The sequence below is a fragment of the Typopeltis vanoorti genome, chromosome 10 (genome assembly GCF_054136105.1).
Source record: "Typopeltis vanoorti isolate ZY-2024b chromosome 10, IOZ_Tvanoo_1.0, whole genome shotgun sequence".
Classification (NCBI taxonomy): Eukaryota; Metazoa; Arthropoda; class Arachnida; order Uropygi; family Thelyphonidae; genus Typopeltis; species Typopeltis vanoorti.
The window spans coordinates 88,877,117-88,899,768 of NC_143558.1; the positions used below are offsets into that span (position 1 = coordinate 88,877,117).

General features: G+C 36.8%; 1 protein-coding gene across 2 annotated transcripts in view; it reads right to left on the reverse strand.

Moving 5' to 3' along the window:
• LOC150102574 (fasciculation and elongation protein zeta-2-like) overlaps positions 1–22,652 on the reverse strand; it is a 226,412-nt gene that overhangs the window by 103,525 nt on the left and 100,235 nt on the right. The window contains exon 3 of one of the 2 annotated variants that reach the window (XM_090398833.1): positions 19,567–19,647. The exons of the other annotated variant lie outside the window; for it this stretch is intronic. Coding sequence (XP_090254959.1) covers positions 19,567–19,647 — 81 coding nt within the window. The remainder of the gene's footprint in view (positions 1–19,566; positions 19,648–22,652) is intronic. 2 annotated transcript variants of the gene reach the window in all.

The following is a 22,652-nucleotide window of genomic DNA, read 5'->3' on the forward strand; positions in this document are numbered from 1 at the left end:
AAGAGAGCAAAAACTCTCGTTCAGCACGAAGAAACTTGAAATGTCAGAGAAATGTATTTTTCCTCAGTGAACTCTCAGTCAGTGCATAGAAGTAATTACTAAATTAAAGAGCCAAAAGGGTTCAATTTGGCAATGCAAAATTACATAAACAAAGCGGATATTAGCTCCAGCATCATTTTAAAGCCGAATGTAGAAACTATGAAAGTTTCATAAGGTAAGTTCATCAGAAAGCTTACAGGAACACACACCCTGGCATTCACGAGTTGACTTAGTGTGGACAACTTAAAACACATAGGTGCTGCCCAGGTGTTTATATATTTACCTTTTATTAGTCCATTCTGATAAGGCTTCACTGGCCTGACAGTAGTTTCGAACTGATTGGTTCTCTTAAGACAGAAAACCTTAAGAGAGCAAAAACTCTCATTCAGTACTGAAGAACTTGAAATGTCAGAGAAATGCAATAATATTTTTGGTTTACAGATCAAGTGTTGATCAATTTGTGTAACTATATTATGTGTAACTATAAAACTGACAAGAATAACTTGTCAGTTTTATAGTTACACATAATTGTGAGATTGTTTCAGCCTATATGTAAGTGCCCTGAAGATGCCAACAGTTAAAGTTTGGCGAAACTAGTTGGTTAAGTTAATAAAATTGATCAACACTTGATCTGTAAACCAGAAATATTATTGTCAGAGAAATGTATTTTTCTTAAGCAAACTCACAGTAGGTGCATAAAATAATTACTAAAATAAAGAGTTGGTGAAACAGGCCAGTGAAACCTTTTCAAAATGGACTAATAAAAGGTGAATACATAGATGCTTGGGCAGTGCCTATGTCTTTTAAGTAGTCCACACTATGGCAAATTAGGGATGCAGAGGAATGTATTCCTGCAAGCACTCTGGTCAACTTAAAAACTTTCATAGTTTCTACATTAAGCTTTGAAATAATGCTGGATCTAATATCCACTTTGCTTATACAATTTTGCGTTGCTGAATTGAAGCCTTTTGGCTTTTTATTTTAGTAAATGTATTGATAATGGCTATGAAACATAGTCAAAAATTATACAAATAAAAATAGTTAAATTAACCTAAGTGTTTCCATTATTAATTAGTTATAATTCTTCCACTTATATCTCAATTTTTAGATAAAATGGATACTGCTGGTTTAGAGTTATAGCAAATTTCTCTTATTTCACATAAATTTATTCAAATGATTTCTCACCATACCAACTTTTAGCTGAGGAAGGTGCTTTGATGGTCCAGTAAAATAAAGATGAATGTATCTTATGTCATATAAATCATGAATAGCATTTGTGATTTATATCTATAGGAAAGTGGAATTAAACCTGATGTCAAAATCGGAGACAAACTGAATTCTACTTCATGCAGATTATTATTATTTAGGGCGACTCCAGGAGTCCTTAGACTCATCGAAGGAGGCCCTAAACATCATGTCCACACAACTATGCGATTACATTCTCACAGTATCTATCATACCTTGACTGGAAAAATACCAAGTCCCTACACCGCACCAAAACCTGGTTTGAGAGAAAATTTAAAGAGTCTTGTGAAATACTCAAACACAACCCAAATCTCAACAAAAATGATGGCCTCACCATTTCAAGAATGTGGAGGACCCATCTACAACCTGTATAACATCCTAAACTAGCATTAGAAAAATTCCCACTACAAGAAGACAACCTGGTGACGTGTTTAGAACATTCAATAGCAACTGAAAGAAATCATTTTGTAACTATCCAGAATATTAATACATGAGGACTCTAACAGTTTATTGTAGTTGCATTTATCTATTTATAATATATATATATATATATATATATATTTTTTTTTTTTAATATATATAATTTTATTTCTTTATTTATTTTTGTTTTTCCTTTCTATCACTAGAGGTCAGGCTAGAAAAAAGATTTATTAACTACGTAGATTTAGTTTACTGATATAGAAAGCATGAGCATGTAGCTTGGTTCTGTATACAGTTGTATTCTTCCGATGATGACCTCGATATAGAGGTCGAAACGTCAAGTTTTATTTTATTTGTAATTAATAAAATAATCTGTTCAACATGTGTGTTTTTGAGTCCCTAAATCTACAAATATGAGTGCTGATCACCGTGTAACCCTAAAAGAAAGAATTGTCTTGAACTCGTTCACCGTCATAGCACCCACAACAGACTCTGGCAGCTTATTCGACTCATTTACCACTCTAAAAGTAAAGAACCCAGCTCTAACACCCCTGCTAACCACACTCTTGCCCAGCTTCCATAGGTGTCCCCTAGTTCTCCCACCACCAGTCCTGATCTCAAAAATATCCTCTGAATTAATCCTATAGGATCCCTTTAGCAATTTGAATGTCTCAATCATATCTCCCCTCCTCCGCCTATCAACTAGTTTCTGCAACCCACAAATCTTCGACCTGTTCTCATATGGTTCATTCCATAGACCTGTTATCATCTTAGTCACTCGCCTCTGGATCCTCTCCGCCTCCTCCCTATCAAGAAGGAACCGAGGTGACCAAATCTGGGCACAGTAGTCGAGATGAGGTCTTATCAAGGCTCGGTACAGAGGTACAATAACTTGCTTGTCTCTGCTCGTCAAGGTATTTTTCAACAACCAAGTGAGTTGATGAGCTGATTTAGCTACTTTTGCAATGTACCCCCTAAACTTCATCTCCCTATCCACCAACACTCCCAAGTCCTTGGCCTCATCAATCTCTTGGAGTACAGTTCCACCAATGTGGTATACTGCTGCTAATCTTTTCACCCCAAAATGCATAACCTTACATTTTGTCACATTAAATTGACATCCATTCTCCTTAGCCCAGAACTCCAATCTATCTAAGTCATCCTGCAAGACTTTGACATCTTCTGCATTCACTATTGCCCTACCCAACTTTGCATCATCAGCGAACAAATAAATTGTTCCACTTAGATCCTTCCCTATATCGTTAATGAACAGATTAAACAGCAGTGGTCCAAGAACAGAACCCTGCGGCACACCACTAGTCACAGGCCGTCTTTTGGACTCTACTCCTGAATAAACTACTCTTTGATATCTCTCCATCAACCAACCACCTATCCATCTCACCAATCCTATATCCATTCCCGTATGTTGTAGTTTACAGATTAGTATTCCATGTGGTATCCTGTCAAATGCCTTTGCCAGGTCCAGCAGTCACTGTAAACCCATTTCCCTTATCCAGTTCAGCCGTCACCTTGTTATAAAACTTGAGCAAGTTACTGAAGCATGATCTACCCTTCACAAAGCCATGCTGTCCCATGTACAGTATCTTGTTTTCATCAATCCATTCCTGTATTTTTCCCTTGACTACTTTCGCTAAGACCTTGACAACGACTCCTGATATGCTGATCGGTCGGTAATTTGCAACCGTAGTCTTGGATCCTCCTTTATGCAGTGAAACTATTTTCCCCTCTTTCCACACTTTCGGGACTAAACCAGACCTGAGACTCAGATTAAACAACATGGTCAAGGGCACTGATAATTCTTTAGCCGCTTCACGCAAGACTCGTGCCGATATACCATCCAATCCCACAGATGTGTTCACATTAAGGTTCTGTAATAGACTAGTCACCTCCACTTCATTCATCACTATTCCCGTATAAACTAATGGTTCCTTCATTTTTTCAATGTCACCACCTGGATGATATGCTTTTGCAAAGTGCGCGCTCAGTAACTCCACTATATCGACTGATTCAGTGACCTTAAAAGTTTAAGGAGGTCACTGAATCTTAATGGTTTAAGCTTAATGGTGTTATTCATCCATTTAACCCCTACTTGTTTTACTATTCAGACCCTAGGTATACAATCGGCCATTACCTCCTGTAAATGCTCCTTGACCACTTCCCATGCTCTATCGACGTCCAGCCCTTGCAGTTGTACATGCCATGGCACTGATCCAAGCAATCTCCTAAGCTTGTCATACTTGCCAGCACAGTAATTCCACATATACCCTGCCTTAATCGAAAATTCCACACCTTTAGCCACTTCCCATATGATCACTCTCACCAATAGGTGGCAACATGGTCATATTCATTACAGTCAAATTCTCAGATGCTATTACCAGGTCAAGCACTCTCACACCCCTAGTATTTTCAATTACATGTTGTCTCAGATAGTTATCCCTTAATAATTGAATAAAATTCTTTTCCTTCCTCACATGTGTCCTCTCCTCCTTCCAATCAATGTTACCATAGTTGAAATTCCCCATAATAATTACCCTCCTTCCACTCATTTCATCAATTTCCCTATGCATACTATCTCCACCATCTATTCCATCACCTGGTCTATAGCAGCACCCAACTGTATATTTTATTCTGCCAGTCTCAATCTCACACCAAATAGCCTCAAATGAGCTCCTTTCACTATCCTGTGATACAACTTCAATTCTCTTTGGCTGCAGTTCATCAGCTATCATCAATAATACCCCTCCCCCCATTTTATTCTGTCCCTCCTAAACACACTATAACCTACACATTCTATCCCACTAACTATATCTTCTTCTGTCAGCCATGTTTCACTAATGCCAATAACCTGTGGCCAGGAATAGCCAATCAAGGCCAAAAATTCTTCCTTCTTGTTCCTAATACTCCTGGCATTAGTATACATGAAATGCAGTGATCCCTTAGTCCCATCCCTATATTGATGCGTTATTCTAAATGTCCCATTTTTTGTCCTTAGTGCTGGCTCGGGTACATTATATACATTCTTACACTCATCTGTCTCACTGATGTCTGCATATCCATTCCCCCCCCTCCTTGGTAGTTCTAGTTTCCCTGGTTTTGCACATCCATTTTCACTTCATTCAGCAACATTCTTTCCAGTCTCTGCACACCAAGTCCATTCAAATGCAGGCCATCCATCTTGTTTAACTCCTTTCACCCTTCAAATTCATTCCACACGTCCACGAATTCCACACCACACTACGCATAATGTCATTTGCGATTATGGCCCTCCTCCTAAACTCCTCTCTGTCATACCGCGGCAACAGACTAACCATTCTAACTCTGTCACTCTTTTCTTTCGCTACCTTTAACAATACTTTCAAGTCCTCCCTTCCAAGATAACGTCATACTTTACATAAAGTAGAGTATGAAATAAATCCAGTACAAATCTTCAGGGTTCTAACTAAACTTAATAACTGCTATAACAAATTTGATAGAAAATCAAGAAAATAAAGACAAAACCTAAGAAATCAGGCCAAAACATGGAAAAACAACTTCAGTCTTAGCAAAAAAACTACAACAGAAATAAAACACATCAGCTATTTAAGGACAATTTTTAGTGAAGATTTGCCCTCTTCACCTTGTCATGTGCATTATCTAGATCTATAAATAAATATGCAGATCCTGTTATATTTTCACGATTTCTCAACTATTTGCTGAGAAAGTAAATATCTGGCAGTAATCCCTTTTGGGCCTGAAACTTCAATTTGTATACATGCATAAATCACAAATGGAACTTACTCGGGAGATTTGTGTAATTCTCACAATGTTATTTATTTTTTTATAAACAAATACTATAAGAGCTGAACTCGGATCGTTTAAAATTTGACTAAGCCTTCTGACTTATACAGAGCATTTCGCTGCAAAACTTATACTTCCATATTTGGCTATATCTGGTCAAATATCTGATCGAAGCTGCCTTTCCATATTTCAGATTTCTGGTGACTTTTCCTGTCCCACATCTTGTTGCTATTATTATGCACACAACTACATGGAGTCCAAAGACCTCCCACACAAACCATTATTCACATAATAACTATCACATACCTCTCCATGAATTCATTCACTGAAAAAGCACGCAACTATCTCTAGCAATCAATTCCAGTCACTCATTACACTATGTGCAAAAGTCTTTGCTAATCGCACTCCTACAAAAGTTCCAGGGCTTATACCTTGTTACGTACTGAAAAATTTCTGCTGTATCAATCCTATAAAATCCCTTTAGTAACCTATGTTTCTATTACATCTTGTCTTTTTTTTTTGTCTGTCAACCAATTCTGTAACCTAAAAATATACAATCCATCCTCACTGGAAGCATTCCACAGATCTGTTATCATCTTGGTCACTCAACTATCCTCTTTCTGCCCTTTCCTCAACCCCCCCCCCCAACGAAATTTGTGTACAGTAGTCCATATATGGGACTATAAAATCTTATACAAAAGAATAACAGCTTCCTTATCTCTACTTCTCAGTGCGTTATTCAACACCCAAATGATCTTGTGTTTTGTTCACTGGGTATGTTGTAGAAACATACCTACTGAACTTCAAACTGTCTCCACCCCTCCATAATCACCTCCAAATTCTTAGTCTTGTCAATTGCCTCCAGTCTAGTTACTTCGATACAGTACAACTTGTAATATTTTCATCCCCAGATGCATAACCTTACATGTTGCTACATTAAAGTAGCAACACTTATCCTTTGCTCTGATTGTCATTCTATTTAAATCATCAGCTGAATCTCTACATCTGTATTGACTACCCTACCCAGTTTTGCATTATAACCTGCAAACAACTGCACAGTTATCTGTATATGATTGCTATTTATCCTGATTGTATAGAAGAATGTTTTCTTCCCCACTCTGCAAGTACTTATCTCATTTAGCAATGCTTCAAAGACTGCTAAATGACATCCAGAATATCTTCAGTTTGCATGCCATGTTTATAATTTAATTTCTTTTACATGCATCTAAGCTTCTGCAATAGCCATAGAACATTTTGCCAACTTCAACATACTGATCTACATTCTTCACAAAGTAATCCCATGACTTCTCTTTCTGCCTAACATTCCTGTTGACGTAGCCAGGAACTTTACATATTTCTTCTTTTCTAGGTCTGCCCTCTAACTTCTATCACTTTATTCTGCCAGAATGTTTCGATTTTTCTATCCCTGCAGACAACTGTGCCACATACCTTGGAGACTTGACTAAAACTTGGGTCTCCAAATTTTAGTTCTTGTTTTTATAATGCTTTCATTTTTCTCCAATAATATTTGTATATTTTGGTCTACAGTTCAGCTCTAAAAGTTCTTTCACAGTTCCATGGTGATAAGCATTCATTATAATAAAATTACAGAGACAACTATCATGTTAGAGTAATGACTTGGATTTAATATAAACCAAAATAATTACCTAACTTTCTGACCTTCATATCAAGGTCATGGGACACACACATACACTACTTGGAAAGAAGTCAACAGACACTATAGTATGAGGAACAAATAGCCATGGTGTCCACCTTAATAAGATGTAGGACCTCCTTTCACTGCAATGACTGCAGCAATCCTATGGGGGCATACTTTCCACATGGCGATCAATGGGAATTTTGGACCATTCTTCCCATAATGAAGTCATGGACTGTTGGGGAAGTGGGGGACAGATGTCCCTTGACCTTATCAAACAGTCCAGTTCATCTGAAAATGTTCAATAGGGTTGAGATCAGGGCTCTGTAGAGGACAGTAAAGTGTGGTGACATTCATGTCCACAAACCATGAAGTTACTGCCAGTCTTATGACGTGGTGCATTATCTTGCTGAGAGAGACAACGGTCAGTTCTGTAAAAATTCCACAAAATAGGAAGCAATGCACTGACCAAAATGTTTAGACACCTCTTGGAGTTCAATGTTGTGGCACCACAAACATAGGTCTAAGGCCAAACCAGGAAAAAACAGGACCATACCATCACACAGCCAGCCCCGAATTCCATAGGTGGGTTATGCACTCTGGTAAGAGATGTTCACTGGGTATCTACCACACTCACACCTGTCCATCTGTTCAGAAGAGGGTGTAGTGCGATTCATTGCTCCATAACACAGCTTTCCAAGCTTCCGCATCCCACTCTGCATACTCTTTGCACCACTGAAGATGATACCACATGTTGGTTTGGGTAATGTGGGGCTTGCATATTACAGTCCTACCATTGAAGCTCATGGTATGAGCCTTGGTTCTGAATGTTTTTGTGCACGTTTGTGTTTCAGCTGATGCAAGAACTCCACATTCAATGTGTCAGCCAATGAATGACAGTTTGTACATATTATCCTTCGTAGCGCCTTAAGTCACATTCAGTGAGTGTGGGGAATTGTCCACTGCGGAAAGCACTTGCAGTCGACTCTCTGCACTTCCATTGCAGTATGGTATCACTGATGATCCTGATGTATGGCTTCACCACTTGCTGGTTTCATGTTTTAAGTATTGCACAAGTTTTTACTGAATCAAAGGCATTCTCATAATCAATAAAACCAAGACACAATGGTACTGATATTCACATTACACCGTTTGATAATCTGTTGTACAACTTGAATATGTTCCATTGTACTAAAGCCACTTCAAAAGCCTGCCTGTTCTTTTGGTTGTGATAGGTCTAGAGTTGTACAGAGCCTATGAGCCAAGACTTCTGTAATCAGCCATTAACACTACTGGCCAGACCATTGGCAAAAAATTATTATATCAAAACTAGAGTTCTGTTATTTGTTTGGCTAGCGACTACTAATAGATAAATTAAACCAAACAGAATTGATGACCAGTGCTGTAACTAGGCAGGTGCAACGGATGCACAGGGCTCAGGATGAAGGGGCCATGAAATGGGATATCAAAAAAATAATGCATTTTCATTTTCAAATTTAAAATTTTGCCACTATGGAGGTCAATTCCGTTCCGTAACGTTTTTGGTCAAAGTTAAAAATTAACCAACCAATAAGAAATAACTATTAAATAGGAATATTAAATAAATTACTTTTCAAGTTTCTAAACTTATTCAAAACATTATAATGGCAACTCTGCTTGATATCCTACAGGCTCTTCATGATTCTGGATTAATTGAATCATATCCAAATATCAGTATTGCTCTCTGAATATTTCTCAGTCTTCTCATTTCCATTGCTTCGTGTTAGAAGAGTTTTAGCAACTTAAAATTAACCAAGAACTATCTAAGATCTACTATTGAACAAGAGAGATTATCCATTCTTTTCATACTTTCAATAGAATATAATATTGCTAAAGATATTAATTATGATGATGTGATTAATGAATGTGCTGAAATGAAAGTCAGAAAAGTACAATTAAAATAATTATTTTAATTGTACTTTCATTCCATGACCAAGCTCGTAAGTCAAAATGCTCATATCTCATATCAATTTTCCCCATTGAAATTAATTAAAATGAGATTAATTCATACCAGCCCCAAAAAAACCACTCCAATTTTTTTATAATAATGTATTTATAATGAACAAATATTGTATACAAACAAAATAAAACCAAATACATACATACATGTAAAAGAGAATCTAAAGAAATACACAGATGTTGGCGGAGCTGATTAGCGTATGGTATTAATTTTTTCTTTCACTTCACTTTTGCTTAACTTAATTTTCTTCTTCACTAGTTTTTTCTTTTTTTGCCACGCTTTCATCACTTTCATCTGCAGGGCGTTTCAATAGAAACCTGTCCAAGGAGCTTTGTTTCTTCCTCCCTTTTAGAATGTTTCTTTAATGAGTTAGGCAAGTGTCATTAAATAGTGCCACTGCACAACCGGTTGCAACTTTTTCAGGGTGTTTCTTTTCAATAAAGTCCGAAACTTTTTCCCACATTGCCAACACTTTCTTTATCTCACTTGAAGAGATAACCTCCTGTGCCTCTGCGGTTGTACCGATCTCCTGCAGAACCTCCATATGTTGTTGTGTGTGTGGTTCCGTCAACTCCTCCGTCGTCAGTTCCTCGGAATGTGCGGCAACAAGGTCTTCGATGGCTCCCTCATCCACCTCTAGGCCCATGGACTTTCCGAGGGACACGATCTCCTCCAGCACTTCCTGTTCAGGTCTAAATCCTTCAAAGTCCCTTTCAGCCACAGCCTCAGCTTTTTCCATGCAGAGGTCAAGGTTCTTTTTGTAACACCCTACCAGGCCATATCAATAATTTTGAGGCATATGACAATGTTGTAGTAGTCCTTCCAGAACTCTCGAAGGGTGAGGTTTGTGCTCTCTCCATAACCTCAAAGCAGCATCGGAACATGTGTTTGGTAAAAAGTTTCTTGAAACTGGAGATAACCTGTTGATCCATGGGCTGTAGGATAGGGGTGGTGTTGGGTGGAAAGTAGAGAACCTTTATAAAGCTGAACTCCTCGAGGATGTCTTCCTGAAGGTTTGGTCGGTAGGCAGGAGCATTGTCAAGGACGAGAAGGGCTAAGTCATTGACCTCAAGGTATTCCTTAGCGGCAGGACCAAAGACCAAGTTGACCCACTGCACAAAAAACTGCCTGATGACACACACCTTTGGGTTTGCCCTCCACATAACCTGCAGTTTTTCTTTTAAAACCTTGTGTTTTGAAGGCTCTGGGGTTTTCTGAGTGGTATACAAGCAGCAGCTTGATCTTGCAGTCACCACTCGCATTTGCACACAGTGCGAGGGTCAACCTATCCTTCATGGGCTTGTGACCTAGCATCTTCTTTTCTTCTGCCGCTATGTAAGTTTTGCTTAGCATCGTCTTCCAGAAGAGCCCTGTCTCGTCACAGTTGAAAACTTGTTGGGAGATGTATCCTTTGGCTTCGATCAATTCAGCAAAGGTTTTTACAAATTCCTCAGCTGCCTTAGAATCAGAACTTGCTGCCTCACCTTGCCTGACAACGAAGTGAATGCCGGTCCTTTTTCGGAAATTTTCGAACTACCCATGACTGGCTTTGAACTGCTCTTGTGAAGCCTCCTGTGCTGAAGTATCTGGGGTCTGCTGCAGCAAACCTGCGTAAATGGCTCGTGCCTTCTTGCAAATTATAGTCTCTGTCACAGTGTCTCCTGCGAGCTACTTCCCTGTCAACCAAAAAAATCAGCAGGTTCTCCATCTTTTCATGGACAGAGTTGCGTAGCTTTGAGATACTTTTAACGCCCTTAGCTGGAGTTATAGCCTTTATAGAGTCCTCCTGCTTCAGAATAGTACATATCGTAGAAGTAGTGCGATTGTACTGCGTTGCCAAGTCTATTACTCTTACGCCTTTCTCATGTTTGTCTATTATCTCACGCTTTAATTCCATGGATATCACCTTTTTCCTTTTCTCACCACTGTTCTTTACACTCACCTTCTTTGGACTCATGGTTATACGAAAAAAATTAGCTAAATAACTGTACATACAAAAAAAAAAAAAAAAAGACAAAATTAAAACTCAACACGACAGAATGAATGAATGAGTGAGTGAACTGAACAATGCGCAAGACTCAGGAATCTGAGCAGAGTGGTGGTTGTGACGTCACCGAAGCAGGCTCGTAACTCAAGGTAAAAAATTGACCTAGTGACGGCTCGTATCTCAAAAAACTTGTATGTTGGGGGTACTCATATCTCAAGGTACCATTGTATACTGCATATTTATTATGTACACAAAGTTTATTTATAAGCAAAATTTCTATCATATGTTTTTTTTTTAATTTTTTTCCAAAAAAAAGAGGGCCAAAAATAAAATTTTGCACAGGATCCATGAAAAGCTAGTTACAGCACTGTTGATGACAGCCAATATATGAAATAAGAGCTAAAATTATTGCTTAAAATCCTGAAATTAGAGTTTAACAGAACACTTGAAACAAAAGTTATATGGGCTGAATGAGTGCCATCCATATTCTTGGTACTTTCAGGCCATCACTATTGTTCAGATTAGGATGGCTGATCAAAATCTCATAGGCTTCCTGAGAATTTGGATTCATACTATGCTTTAATACAATATAAGGAACAAGTTACTTTCCAATCAATTTAGTATAGAGAATTAAGAGCATGATCAGAGAGAAGCCTAAGTGACCAAAATTGTTAAGTTTTAATGTGTCATTTGCATTCTTTTTTCTGAATGGAAATCGTGCATCCTGTTCCAACAACATAAGGTAAGTTACAGATGCACTGGATTTAGTATATCCAAGGATGGGCTTGAGGTGGGACGGAAGAGAAGAGCATTTGGTTTATTTTATCTGATATCCTTTCAATGTATAGAATGGCTATGGCTTTACTGTAATCTATATTATTTCCATTTTTAGGAGTAGCTTTGTGAAGAATTTTATTGATGTAAAGTTTTTTCACTTGGTTACAAATTAAATGAAACTTGCCAAGAAATAATATTCTTGTTAAATTCTTTATCCAAGTGTAAGCAAAGTTTGTGCAATTAAGTGTCTTCATGACTATGCTATTTGTATATAAAGGTTGATGACTTCAAATCAATTGCCTTAGTATTCCATAATGCAAAGCACTCATCCTTTTGTACATGTGCATAAGTGTCTTTGTGACTAGGCTATTTATATATAGAGGTTGATGACTTCACATCAACTGCCTTAGTACAAGTATAATGCTAAGACATCAGCCTCTATATACATGTACTGCAGTCATGAAAATGCTTCATGCATAACTTTGCTTGTTTACACTAGGATAAAAGATTAAACAAGAATGTTATTTCTTGACAAGTTTAATTTTATAACCAAGTGAAAAAACTTTCTAAATCTATCTCTAATCAAGAGTATTATAATAAGTTCATACAACTTCTACTACTTGTATGTGCAAAATACGTGCCTTCTGCATTAATTCAAACTCAGTATCTCTTCTTAGTCTGGCTCCAATTGACGAGACCTCAAATGTCGACACAAGTCTGGGTAGTGATAGTGACCCCCCTTCACATACTACACACACACACAGACACAGCATTATACATATCAGAAAGAATGTATGCTTTTGCATTATGGGGTATTAAAGACAATGAATATGAAGTCAACAGCCTCTATACAATCGTGAAGACACTTCACATGCAAACTGTTTGTAATGTATCTTCATATAGCATGAGTTGCTAAGAATTCTTTAAAATAAAATAAATCCTCAAATGCTTTTTATTCTCTAGATGGAGTATGTGAACAGCTTTTAATGGAAAAGCCAGTCTCCATCCTTAGCTAAAAACTGAGCATATGACTAATAATGATTTTAGAGGCATGGGTGTGAGAGTATAGCAGATAACAGTTGCAATCTTTTGCTCCTAAACCTAACCATTCATACTGTTGCTTGGAATGGCTTGGGAAAAAAGTCTAGAAAAAACATATACACCACAGTGAAATAATTATGATTCATTCACATATATGCAAATGAATAATCGACTGCATATATTTTGCTTTATGTACTGTAAAGCCATCAGTGTGGGATGAAAAACAATAGCAGAAATTGTTATTCCCAAAAGTGTGTGTATATGCACGTGTGTGCACACATCAATAGCATTTTATCCTAGCTACGAAGTGAGTACATGTTTAGAACAATTCTATTGCAATGCATGTTTCTGTTTTGTGTGTTCAAATTTCTATTATTGTTTTTCAACTCATGCTGAAGATGTTTAACAATAAAAAAAATGAAATATGGTGAATAATAAATAATAATTACTAAAATAAAAAGCCAAAAGGCTTCATATTGGTGATGCAAAATTACATAAGCCAAGTGGATATTAGATCCAGCATGATTTCAAAGCCGAATGTAGAAACTATGGAATTTTTGTAAATTGACCAGAGAGCCTATGGAAATACACTCCCTGGCATCCAGGAGTTGCCTTAGAATGGACTACTTAAAAGACATAGGTGTGTTTTAAGTAGTGCCCAAGCGTCTATATATTCACCTTTTATTATTCCATTTTGATAAAGTTTCACTGACCTAACAGCTGTTTTGAACTGGTTGGTTCTCTTCAGAGACAAGGCAGAAACCTTAAGAGAGCAAAAAACTCTCATTCAGTACTATGGAACTTGAAATGTCAGAGAAATTTATTTTTCATAAGCGAACTCTCGGTCGGTGCTTAAAAGTAATTACTAAAACAAAGAGCCAATTCAAGAAAGAGTCAGTTCGGCAATTCAAAATTACATAAGCAAAGTGGATATTAGATCCAGCATTATTTCAAATGTAGAAAAACTATTAAAGTTCCGTAAGGTAAGTTCACGAGAGAGCTTATGAGAATATACTCGCTAGCATTCACGAGTTACCTTACTGTGGACTACTTAAAAAACATAGGTGCTGCCCAAGTGTCTATATATTTGCCTTTTATTAGTCCATTTCGATATGGTATCACTGGCCTGACAGCAGTTTCGAACTGGTTTGAGCTAGGCCAGTGAAACCTAATCAAAATGGACTAATAAAAGGCAAACATACAGACATTTGAGCAACGGCTATGATTTTAAGTAGTCCTCACTAAAGCAACTCGTGAATGCTGGGGAGTGTATTCTCGTAAACTTTCTCATGAACTTACCTTAAGAAACTTTCATAATTTCTACGTTCAGTTTTGACATAATGCTGGATCTAATATCCACTTTGCTTATGTAATTTTGCATCACTGAACTGAAGCCTTTTAGCTCTTTATTTTAGTAATTACTTTTACACACTAACTAAGTTTGTTTATGAAAAATACATTTCTCTGCCATTTCAAGTTCCTTAGCACTGAACGAGAGTTTTTGCTTCAGGTTTCTGCCTAGTCTCTAAAAAGAACCAATCAGTTCAAAACAGCTGTTAGGCCTGTGAAACCTTATCCAAATCGACTAATAAAAGGTAGTCCACACTAAGGCAACTCGTGAATGCTGAGGAGTGTATTCTCGTAAGCAACTTACCTTATGAAACTTTCATAATTTCTACATTCAGCTTTGAAATAATAATTATTTCATTGCGGCATACATGTTTTGTATAAATATGGAAATCTCACAGGTGTCTTTTAAATCCTTTTTTTTTTTGGAAAAAACATACTGGAAATGATGGAGGAAAAAAAAAACATTTACGAAGGTGGTCTGAAAAGTTCTCGGCCTCGACCATATATAGCAACACTATCGACAAGATTTTTTTTTTTTTTTTTCTAAGTTGGTACATCTGTCATAAGCATCAATGTGAAATTGCAAGTCATTCTATCAAGTAGTTTGTTTCATACAGCTGTCTGAAGCAAAAGTGTTGTCTGTATCCCTTGAAATGGATAAAATTGAGTATTGTGAGGTTATAAAATTCTTTGTAAAAGAAGGTTTAATGTTTAATGCCAAAAGAAATTCATAAAAGTTTATGGGCGCTCTTCTCCTTCATTTTTGACAATTAAGAAATGTGCTGCCAAGTTTAAACGTGGCTGTACCAGCCTTGAAGATGATCCACGTGAAGGACATCCAAAAAGTGTAACACCACCAGAAATCATTGATCAATTGCATGATATGTCATGAATAACCATCAACACCTAAGCTTATCTGTTAGATTGATGATTCTGCATGGAGAAGATATTGTTTACAAAGCGCGACGGTTCGGTAAGTTGAAACTGAAATTGTCCAGAAAATTGAACCGGTTAGCCTTCCTTAAACGATGCCGCGACAACGATATCATTCCATCTTTTCTGAAATTCAAAGAAAAGTTGCAATCGGCAAAGGCACATCGTATTTATCGACGGGCGAGTTTAGCACTTCTTCGAGAACAAATCGCCGCTACTCGCATAGAGCTTAGTAAGCTAAACAGCTCTATCACAGCTCTACAACAAGAACTAATAAACGTATTAAATCCTGAAATATGGACGGTCCTACAGCACATCTCCGAAGTTGCAGCAAAAAAAGAATTCACAAAAGTAAAAAGCAAACACCTAAAGAAATTTGAACTCGTACAACAGCGCCAACATACGAAGTCCCGACCGCAACTTCGACGAGACCACGTGGTCGTAAACCTATCATTGGAAACACTTACTGAAGAAGCCAAGAACGCTCTCAGTTTAGGACATAACTTTGCCGTCACGCCCAAACAAATTCCTAAACTAGAAATTATGATGAAAGTAGAACGGGGTATCCACGATCTTCTGCCAGCAATGGCCAATAATGTGTGACTAGATATAGCAAGTATTATAAACAAGGCTAAGCCTCCAAAAAGCAATATACCACGTAAGCAAATAACTGCCCTAAAAAAGTTATTACAAAAGCCGATAAAGGAAATGCAACAGTCATCATGAATAAAGAAGAGTATAACAGAAAAATACAAGATCTCATATGTGACAGTTCCACATATCAAATTATACATCGAGACCCTACGATGTCGCAAAAGAAAAAAGTCCGAAAATTACTGAAAAAAGTGACATCATGGCCCAAAAAAATCATCAGGAAAATAAAACCAATTCATGTTAAAACACCCCGTATTTATGGATTACCAAAAATCCACAAAACTAATATTCCCCTATGCCCCATAGTTGATAGCATAGATAGTCCCACATATAAACTGGCCCGGCATTTAGCTAAGTTGCTTGCCCCTCTTACTGGCAACTCCTCTACTTTTGTAAAAAATTCAATCCGTTTCAAAACACTGGTTAAAAATCTAATCCTAAAAGATTCAGACATAATGGTTAGTTTCGATGTCACCTCCTTATTTACCAATGTACCACTTACAGACACTCTTGATTTATTCAAGTCTAAATTTCCTCCAGATATTTTTGAATTATTTCAATTTACCATGAATGCAGGTTACTTTACATGGGGAGGGGGAGAATTATACAAACAGATTAATGGTACTGCTATGGGTTCCCCCCCCTCTCTCCCCCGTTAGCAAATTTTTACATGGAACATTTTGAAAACAAAGTACTTACCACAGCTACATACAAGCCACAAATGTGGTTGCGCTATGTAGATGATGTGTTTGCCATCTGGCCCCATGGACAAGACACTTTGGATGCTTTTGTCATCTACCTAAACAGCCAACACCCCAAAATTCACTTCACAGTAGAAAAAGAATCAAATAACTGTTTACCATTTCTTGACACATTAGTCACCCGCCTTTCAGATGGATCACTATCTTTTTCTATTTACAGAAAGCCTACACACACAGGAAGATACCTACATAAACAATCACATCATCATCATCCAGTCCAACAGTACGGCATTTTAAAAACACTGACACACAGAGCCAGAGCCATTTGTTCTAACGATACAGCTCTGGCCACTGAACTCCAGTACCTGCGCCATACGTTCTTAGCCAACGGCTACAATCCCTACAAAATAGATAAAATACTACATAGGCCCATTACTCTGCCCTCCCCTAATACACAAGAATAAAACATGACCATTTCTATTCCCTATATCAGAGGTACATCGGAAAAGATAGCCAAAGTATTGTTGAAACATGGCCTTCACGCCACCTTCAAACCTCATGTCAAGCTGGCAACTCTGATCCGCTCGCCTAAGGATAAACTTCACCCTTTAGCACACCCAGGAGTGTATGAAGTTCCATGTGACTGTGACTTGGCCTATTATGGGCAAATAGGAAGATCAGTGAACATCCGCCTGGAAGAACATGAAAGATACATTCGCTACTATTACTATGGCAAGTCGGGACTGGCAGACCACGCTTTGGACATGCCTTCACACAGGATTAGATGGAGGAAAACGAATGTGCTATTTAGGAGTCGTTATAGATCTGAAAGATTATTTTTTGAGTCAGCAATGGCTTTGAAGAATTCTCCCAACCTTAACAAATATGGTTGCATTAATTTGCCAAAAATTTGGGAGACGGTTAACCTAAGAAAAACTCCTGGATAACTGCTGTTTTTTTTTTTTTTTTTTTTTTTTTTCTCGTTAGAGGGCGCCAAAAATAGGACTTTAGATCATTTGTCTTTTGCAATTATATTGTTTCACTCACTCACTCACTGTCGCGTTTACTTGTGTGTTGTGCTCTGATGATGCTGAGTTGAAAATCAGCGAAATATAAGCGTTAATAAAACATCTTTGTTGGAAAAAAAGTGTTTGTGGTGTTGTTAATACCGTGAAAAATAAGTCATGAATAACCATCAACACCTAAGCTTATCTGTTAGATGCATGATATGGTACTGAATGATCGGTGAGTCAAAGTGCATGAAATTGCTGAGACTAGAGGCATTTCAAAAGAATGTGGATATATTTTGCATGAAGAATTGCAAATGAAAAAGCTTTGTGCAAGATGGGTGAAACACTTGCTCACAGCAGATCAAAAATGCACTTGCATGAAAATATCTGAATAGCGCTTGGAGCGTTTTAACAAGAATAAAACTGATTTTGTGCATCGATTTATTACTATGGATGCGACTTGGATTCACCACTACATACCAGAATCCAAACAGCAGTCAAAACAGTGGACAGAAGCTGGTTGCTTGGTGCCAAAGAAGACAAAATTGGTTCCATCAGCAGAAACGTCATGGCATCGGTGTTTTTTTGGTATACTAAAGACATTTTGTTTATTAATTATCTTGAAAAGGGTAAAACAGTAACTGGAGAATATTATTCTGATCTTTTAACCAGACTAGATGAAAAAATTCGTGAGAAAAGATCCAGTTTGCAGAAGAAAAAATCATCTTTCATCAGGACAATACACCTGCTCACAAAGGTGTTTTGGCAATGGGAAAATTAAGGGATCTGCACTATGAATTGTTGGAACATCCATCCTATTTCCAGATTTGGCTCCCTCTGACTTCCCAAAACAAACTTTTCCTCGCTGGTCAGAGTTTTTATTCGAATCAAGAGGCGATTGCAGCTGTAGAGGGGTATTTTGCAGATCTTACTGAGAACCACCACAGGGACAGGATAATGGCGCTGGAGCATTGCTCGAATAAATGCATTACTCTTAAGGGAGATTATGCTGAAAAATAAGAATAATTTAGAAATTATAAATTCGTTTTTTCATTGTTAGGCCAAGAACTTTTCAGACCACCCTCGTGTGTGTGTGTGTGTGTATACATATACACACACACACACACACACACACACACACACACACACACACTGTATATATATGTTTGCAATGTATTGCATATCTTGCAGAGCCACTCTTACATTCCATTAGGTTTAGCTTTATATACTATTGCTCTTAATCTGTTGTCACATAAAAGGATGAGATTAATGTTGTTGGTTTTGTTGTGAATGGTCCAATAATTAGTAGATTTATAATTTTTATGTTCTACATAAATAATGTTTCCAAAATGCATGCAGCTGGAAGACTGCATGTTGGAAACATTTACCTTTCCAAATAGTAAGGAAGACATAATGAAAGGAATCTTTATATGGATTTTTTCCAATTCAAGGTTAGTTAGCCCATCTCATATGGAAGTAACAAGATTTTTTCTTCTACAAACTCAGGTTTGATCCCATATAGAGATAAATAACCAATAGAACATGTAATTAGTGGGTCAGAAATGATGGATATGTAGTCTGTGGGTGGTGTAGAGTGCCGTCCTGCAATGAGTCCTTGGAGTCTATAGAGGTGTCCTCTAATAATAAAATATGTTAGCATGTGTTTTAAGCTGTATCTCTTTAGCTATTTAAACTATTGGTCTCATATCACTCTAATAAATGGCTAAAAATCATAAGCGACTCATTCATTTTCCATATATATATATATATATATATATATATATATTTTTTTTTTTGCTCATTCATAAAAAAAGTGTTATTTCTTCTGTTTCTTTTATATGTGCTCAAAGGTTAAACAACATTCTAACTGAACATATGAAGTGTTTATTACAGTAATTTTTTTAAAAAGTTTACTTTAGATGCCAAAGCCAAATAAAAGTATATCAATAACTCACCTTTAGCATGACATCAGGACGTAGCAGCCGTAGTAGAAGCTCTGTGTGACATCGGATTGAGATGTTAAATTCCTGTACTTGCTGAAGCAAATTGGAAAAGTTCTTTAAAATATAGTTCCAAAATGGTTTGTCATACAAATTAGCACACACACACACACATATTGAGATAAAATGTCAATTTAAAATAATAGTTTCAGACAAAGAAGTTATAATTTATCACTGATATCCTTATTATCACTGCTGTCATATGACACATTGTTTCCAAGCCAATTTAGAGTGGATTTCCCATTTTTAAACATTACAATTATGCACAGAAAACTGAAGATATCAAAATGAGTGTTAAACAGATCTTTAAAAACAAGGTTAAAACAGTGTGCTTTATTAGCACTGCGTTAACTATGTTTTTAAAGAATGATTTGCTTCAGTAAGTTGCTGATTATAACATCTCAACTGCAATGTCACACAGAGCTGCCTACATTCCTCCACATTCTGATTTCATTACTCCTTAATGGTATTCATATTCAATATATTAACTCGTATGATGTTATTATATTACTATAAAAATTAATCACAAGAAAGGAAGAAGCTTCTGAATACTCAGTCATCCTAATATTTACATTGCATGACTTATTGTTGAAAGTTTTTTCACTAAGTTATAAATTAAAGATGCCAAAAAATTTAATTTCTGTATAATCCTCTATCCAAGTGTAAGTAAACAAAGTTTGCATGTGAAGTATATCCACAACTAGGTTGTGGATATCCTGTACTTCACATACATACATCCTTTAGGGTGTGTGTGTAATGCTATGCATTATGAGAAGGGCCACTACCCAGACTGCTTTCAAGACCCAGAAGAGATACCAAGGTTGAAGTAATGCAGAAGTCATAATTTCACATATACAAGCATGAAAAGGTGTATGTATGTATGTATGAATAGCATTATATACACCCTAAAGGATATGGGTTTTGCATTATGAAATAGTAAGGCAATCAATGTAAAGTCAGTAGCTACTACATACAAGTAACCTGGTTGTGAATATACTTCACATGCAAATGTTGTTTGCTTACACTCAAATAAAGGTGTAAACACAAATATAATTTCTTGGCATCTTTAATTTAATTACTAAAAAACACACGTACTAACCACAGTAATGACTATTTACTTTGTAAATATTTCATCCCAAGTAACTTGGGACCCCGTGTGGGGACACCTGTAACCCCATCGGGCACGTCCCCTGGTGGCGGATCGGGGAATGCTCGTCATAGGTTACTATGAAGGGTAGGAGGGAAATAAAATACCTCCCGTGGACCAATAGGATAGCACTTCCCTCATAGGCCGGTCTGGGGGCCTCGAAGGTGGCAGCCCCACCACCAGACTCGGGTGCTGAAGGCTAATCCCCTGCACACCTTAAAATTTCACTCATTAAAAGAAATAACAAAGAGATAGCCGAACTGCGTTAACGACAAAGCGAGGAAAAAGGTACATGAGATATGGAACATGGAACATTAAAAGTCTACATGGAAAAGAAAACGAATTAATTGATGAATTTAAAAAATCAAGATTGGATTTGTTAGCAGTCACAGAAACAAAAAAGAAAGATCAAGGTTGCCAGAAAATGAAAGATGGGTATATACTTTTCTATTCAGGGGTAAACCCAAGAGAATGGGGAAAACAAGGGGTAGCTTGCATAATTAAACCAGATCTCAAAGAATATATTACTAAATAGCAACTAATAAACGAAAGGTTGTTGGCAATCACTATAGATTTTAAATCAGACAACCAAGTATTCACTGTAATTGTTGCATATGGCCCAAACGATAATGCCAATAAAGAAATTAAAGATGAATTCTTCGAACTCTTACAAAAAAACAATTGAAGAAGTTCAAGGGCATATCATACTACTAGGAGACCTTAATGGCCAGGTAGGGAATCAAGTAGATGAAGAAACGGAACAAGTGTTGGGATCACAAGGAGAAATAACCCGGAATAATAATGGAGAAAGAATAATACATCTTTGCCTTACAAATAATTTAGTGATAGCGAATACTATGTTCAAGCATAAAGAAATCCATAAGTTTACCAGGGAAGAGCCCAATAGAAACGAAAAATCTATAATCGACTACGCCATCATAAGCAGATCGTACTGGAAGTATACAAAGAATGCAAGAGTCTACAGAGGTCCTGAAATAGGCAGTGACCACTACTTATTAGTATTGGAAACAATCCATAAAATAAAAGTTGAAAAATGTAGAAAAAGTAGCAAGGAAATAAATGTTAAGATAAAGAACTACAAACTAAAGAAAGATGAAACAGCCATTGAGTATAAAAGTAAAATAGAAGAGAAGATGAAAGAAGTAGAAAAAGAGATATATGAAGACCAAGATGTAGAAAACCTATGGTACAGGTTCAAAACACTTCTAGAAACAAGCAAAGAAATTTGTGGTGCATCATTAAATAATAAACAGAAGAAACATAAAACACCCTAAAACACCCTGGTGGACTGAAGAACTAAAAGAAGAAATTAAAAAGAAAAAGCAATTATGGAAGAGATATATAACATCAAAGCTGCAGGTTGATAGAGAACTATACAACAACCAAAGAAATAAAGTTAAAACCTTAGTGAAAGCAGAGAAAAGAAAATGCTGAGAAGACTTCGGACATACTTTAGAACAAAATTTTAAAGGAAACCAAAAACTCTTCTATAATGTTTTAAGAAGAATGAGGTCAGAGAAAGAATGCCCCATAAAGTTTATCAAAAATAAGGATGGAAAGTTACTCACAAATTCCGAAGACATCATGGAAAGATGGAAACAGTACTTTCAAGAATTACTGGAAGATGCAGGACATGGAAAAAATAGAACCCTAAGAGCAAGACACACAAGCAAAATAGAAGATCAGAGTGAAGAAATTCATGCAAATGAACTGTTAGCAGCAATAAATAAAATAAAACTGGGCAAATCAGCAGGCCATGACCAAATAACACCAGAAATGGTAAAGAATTTAGGAACGAAAGCAATAAAATTTCTTTTACATCTATTCAATGTTGTATGGAAAAAGAAAATTATTCCCAAAGACTGGGAAGTAG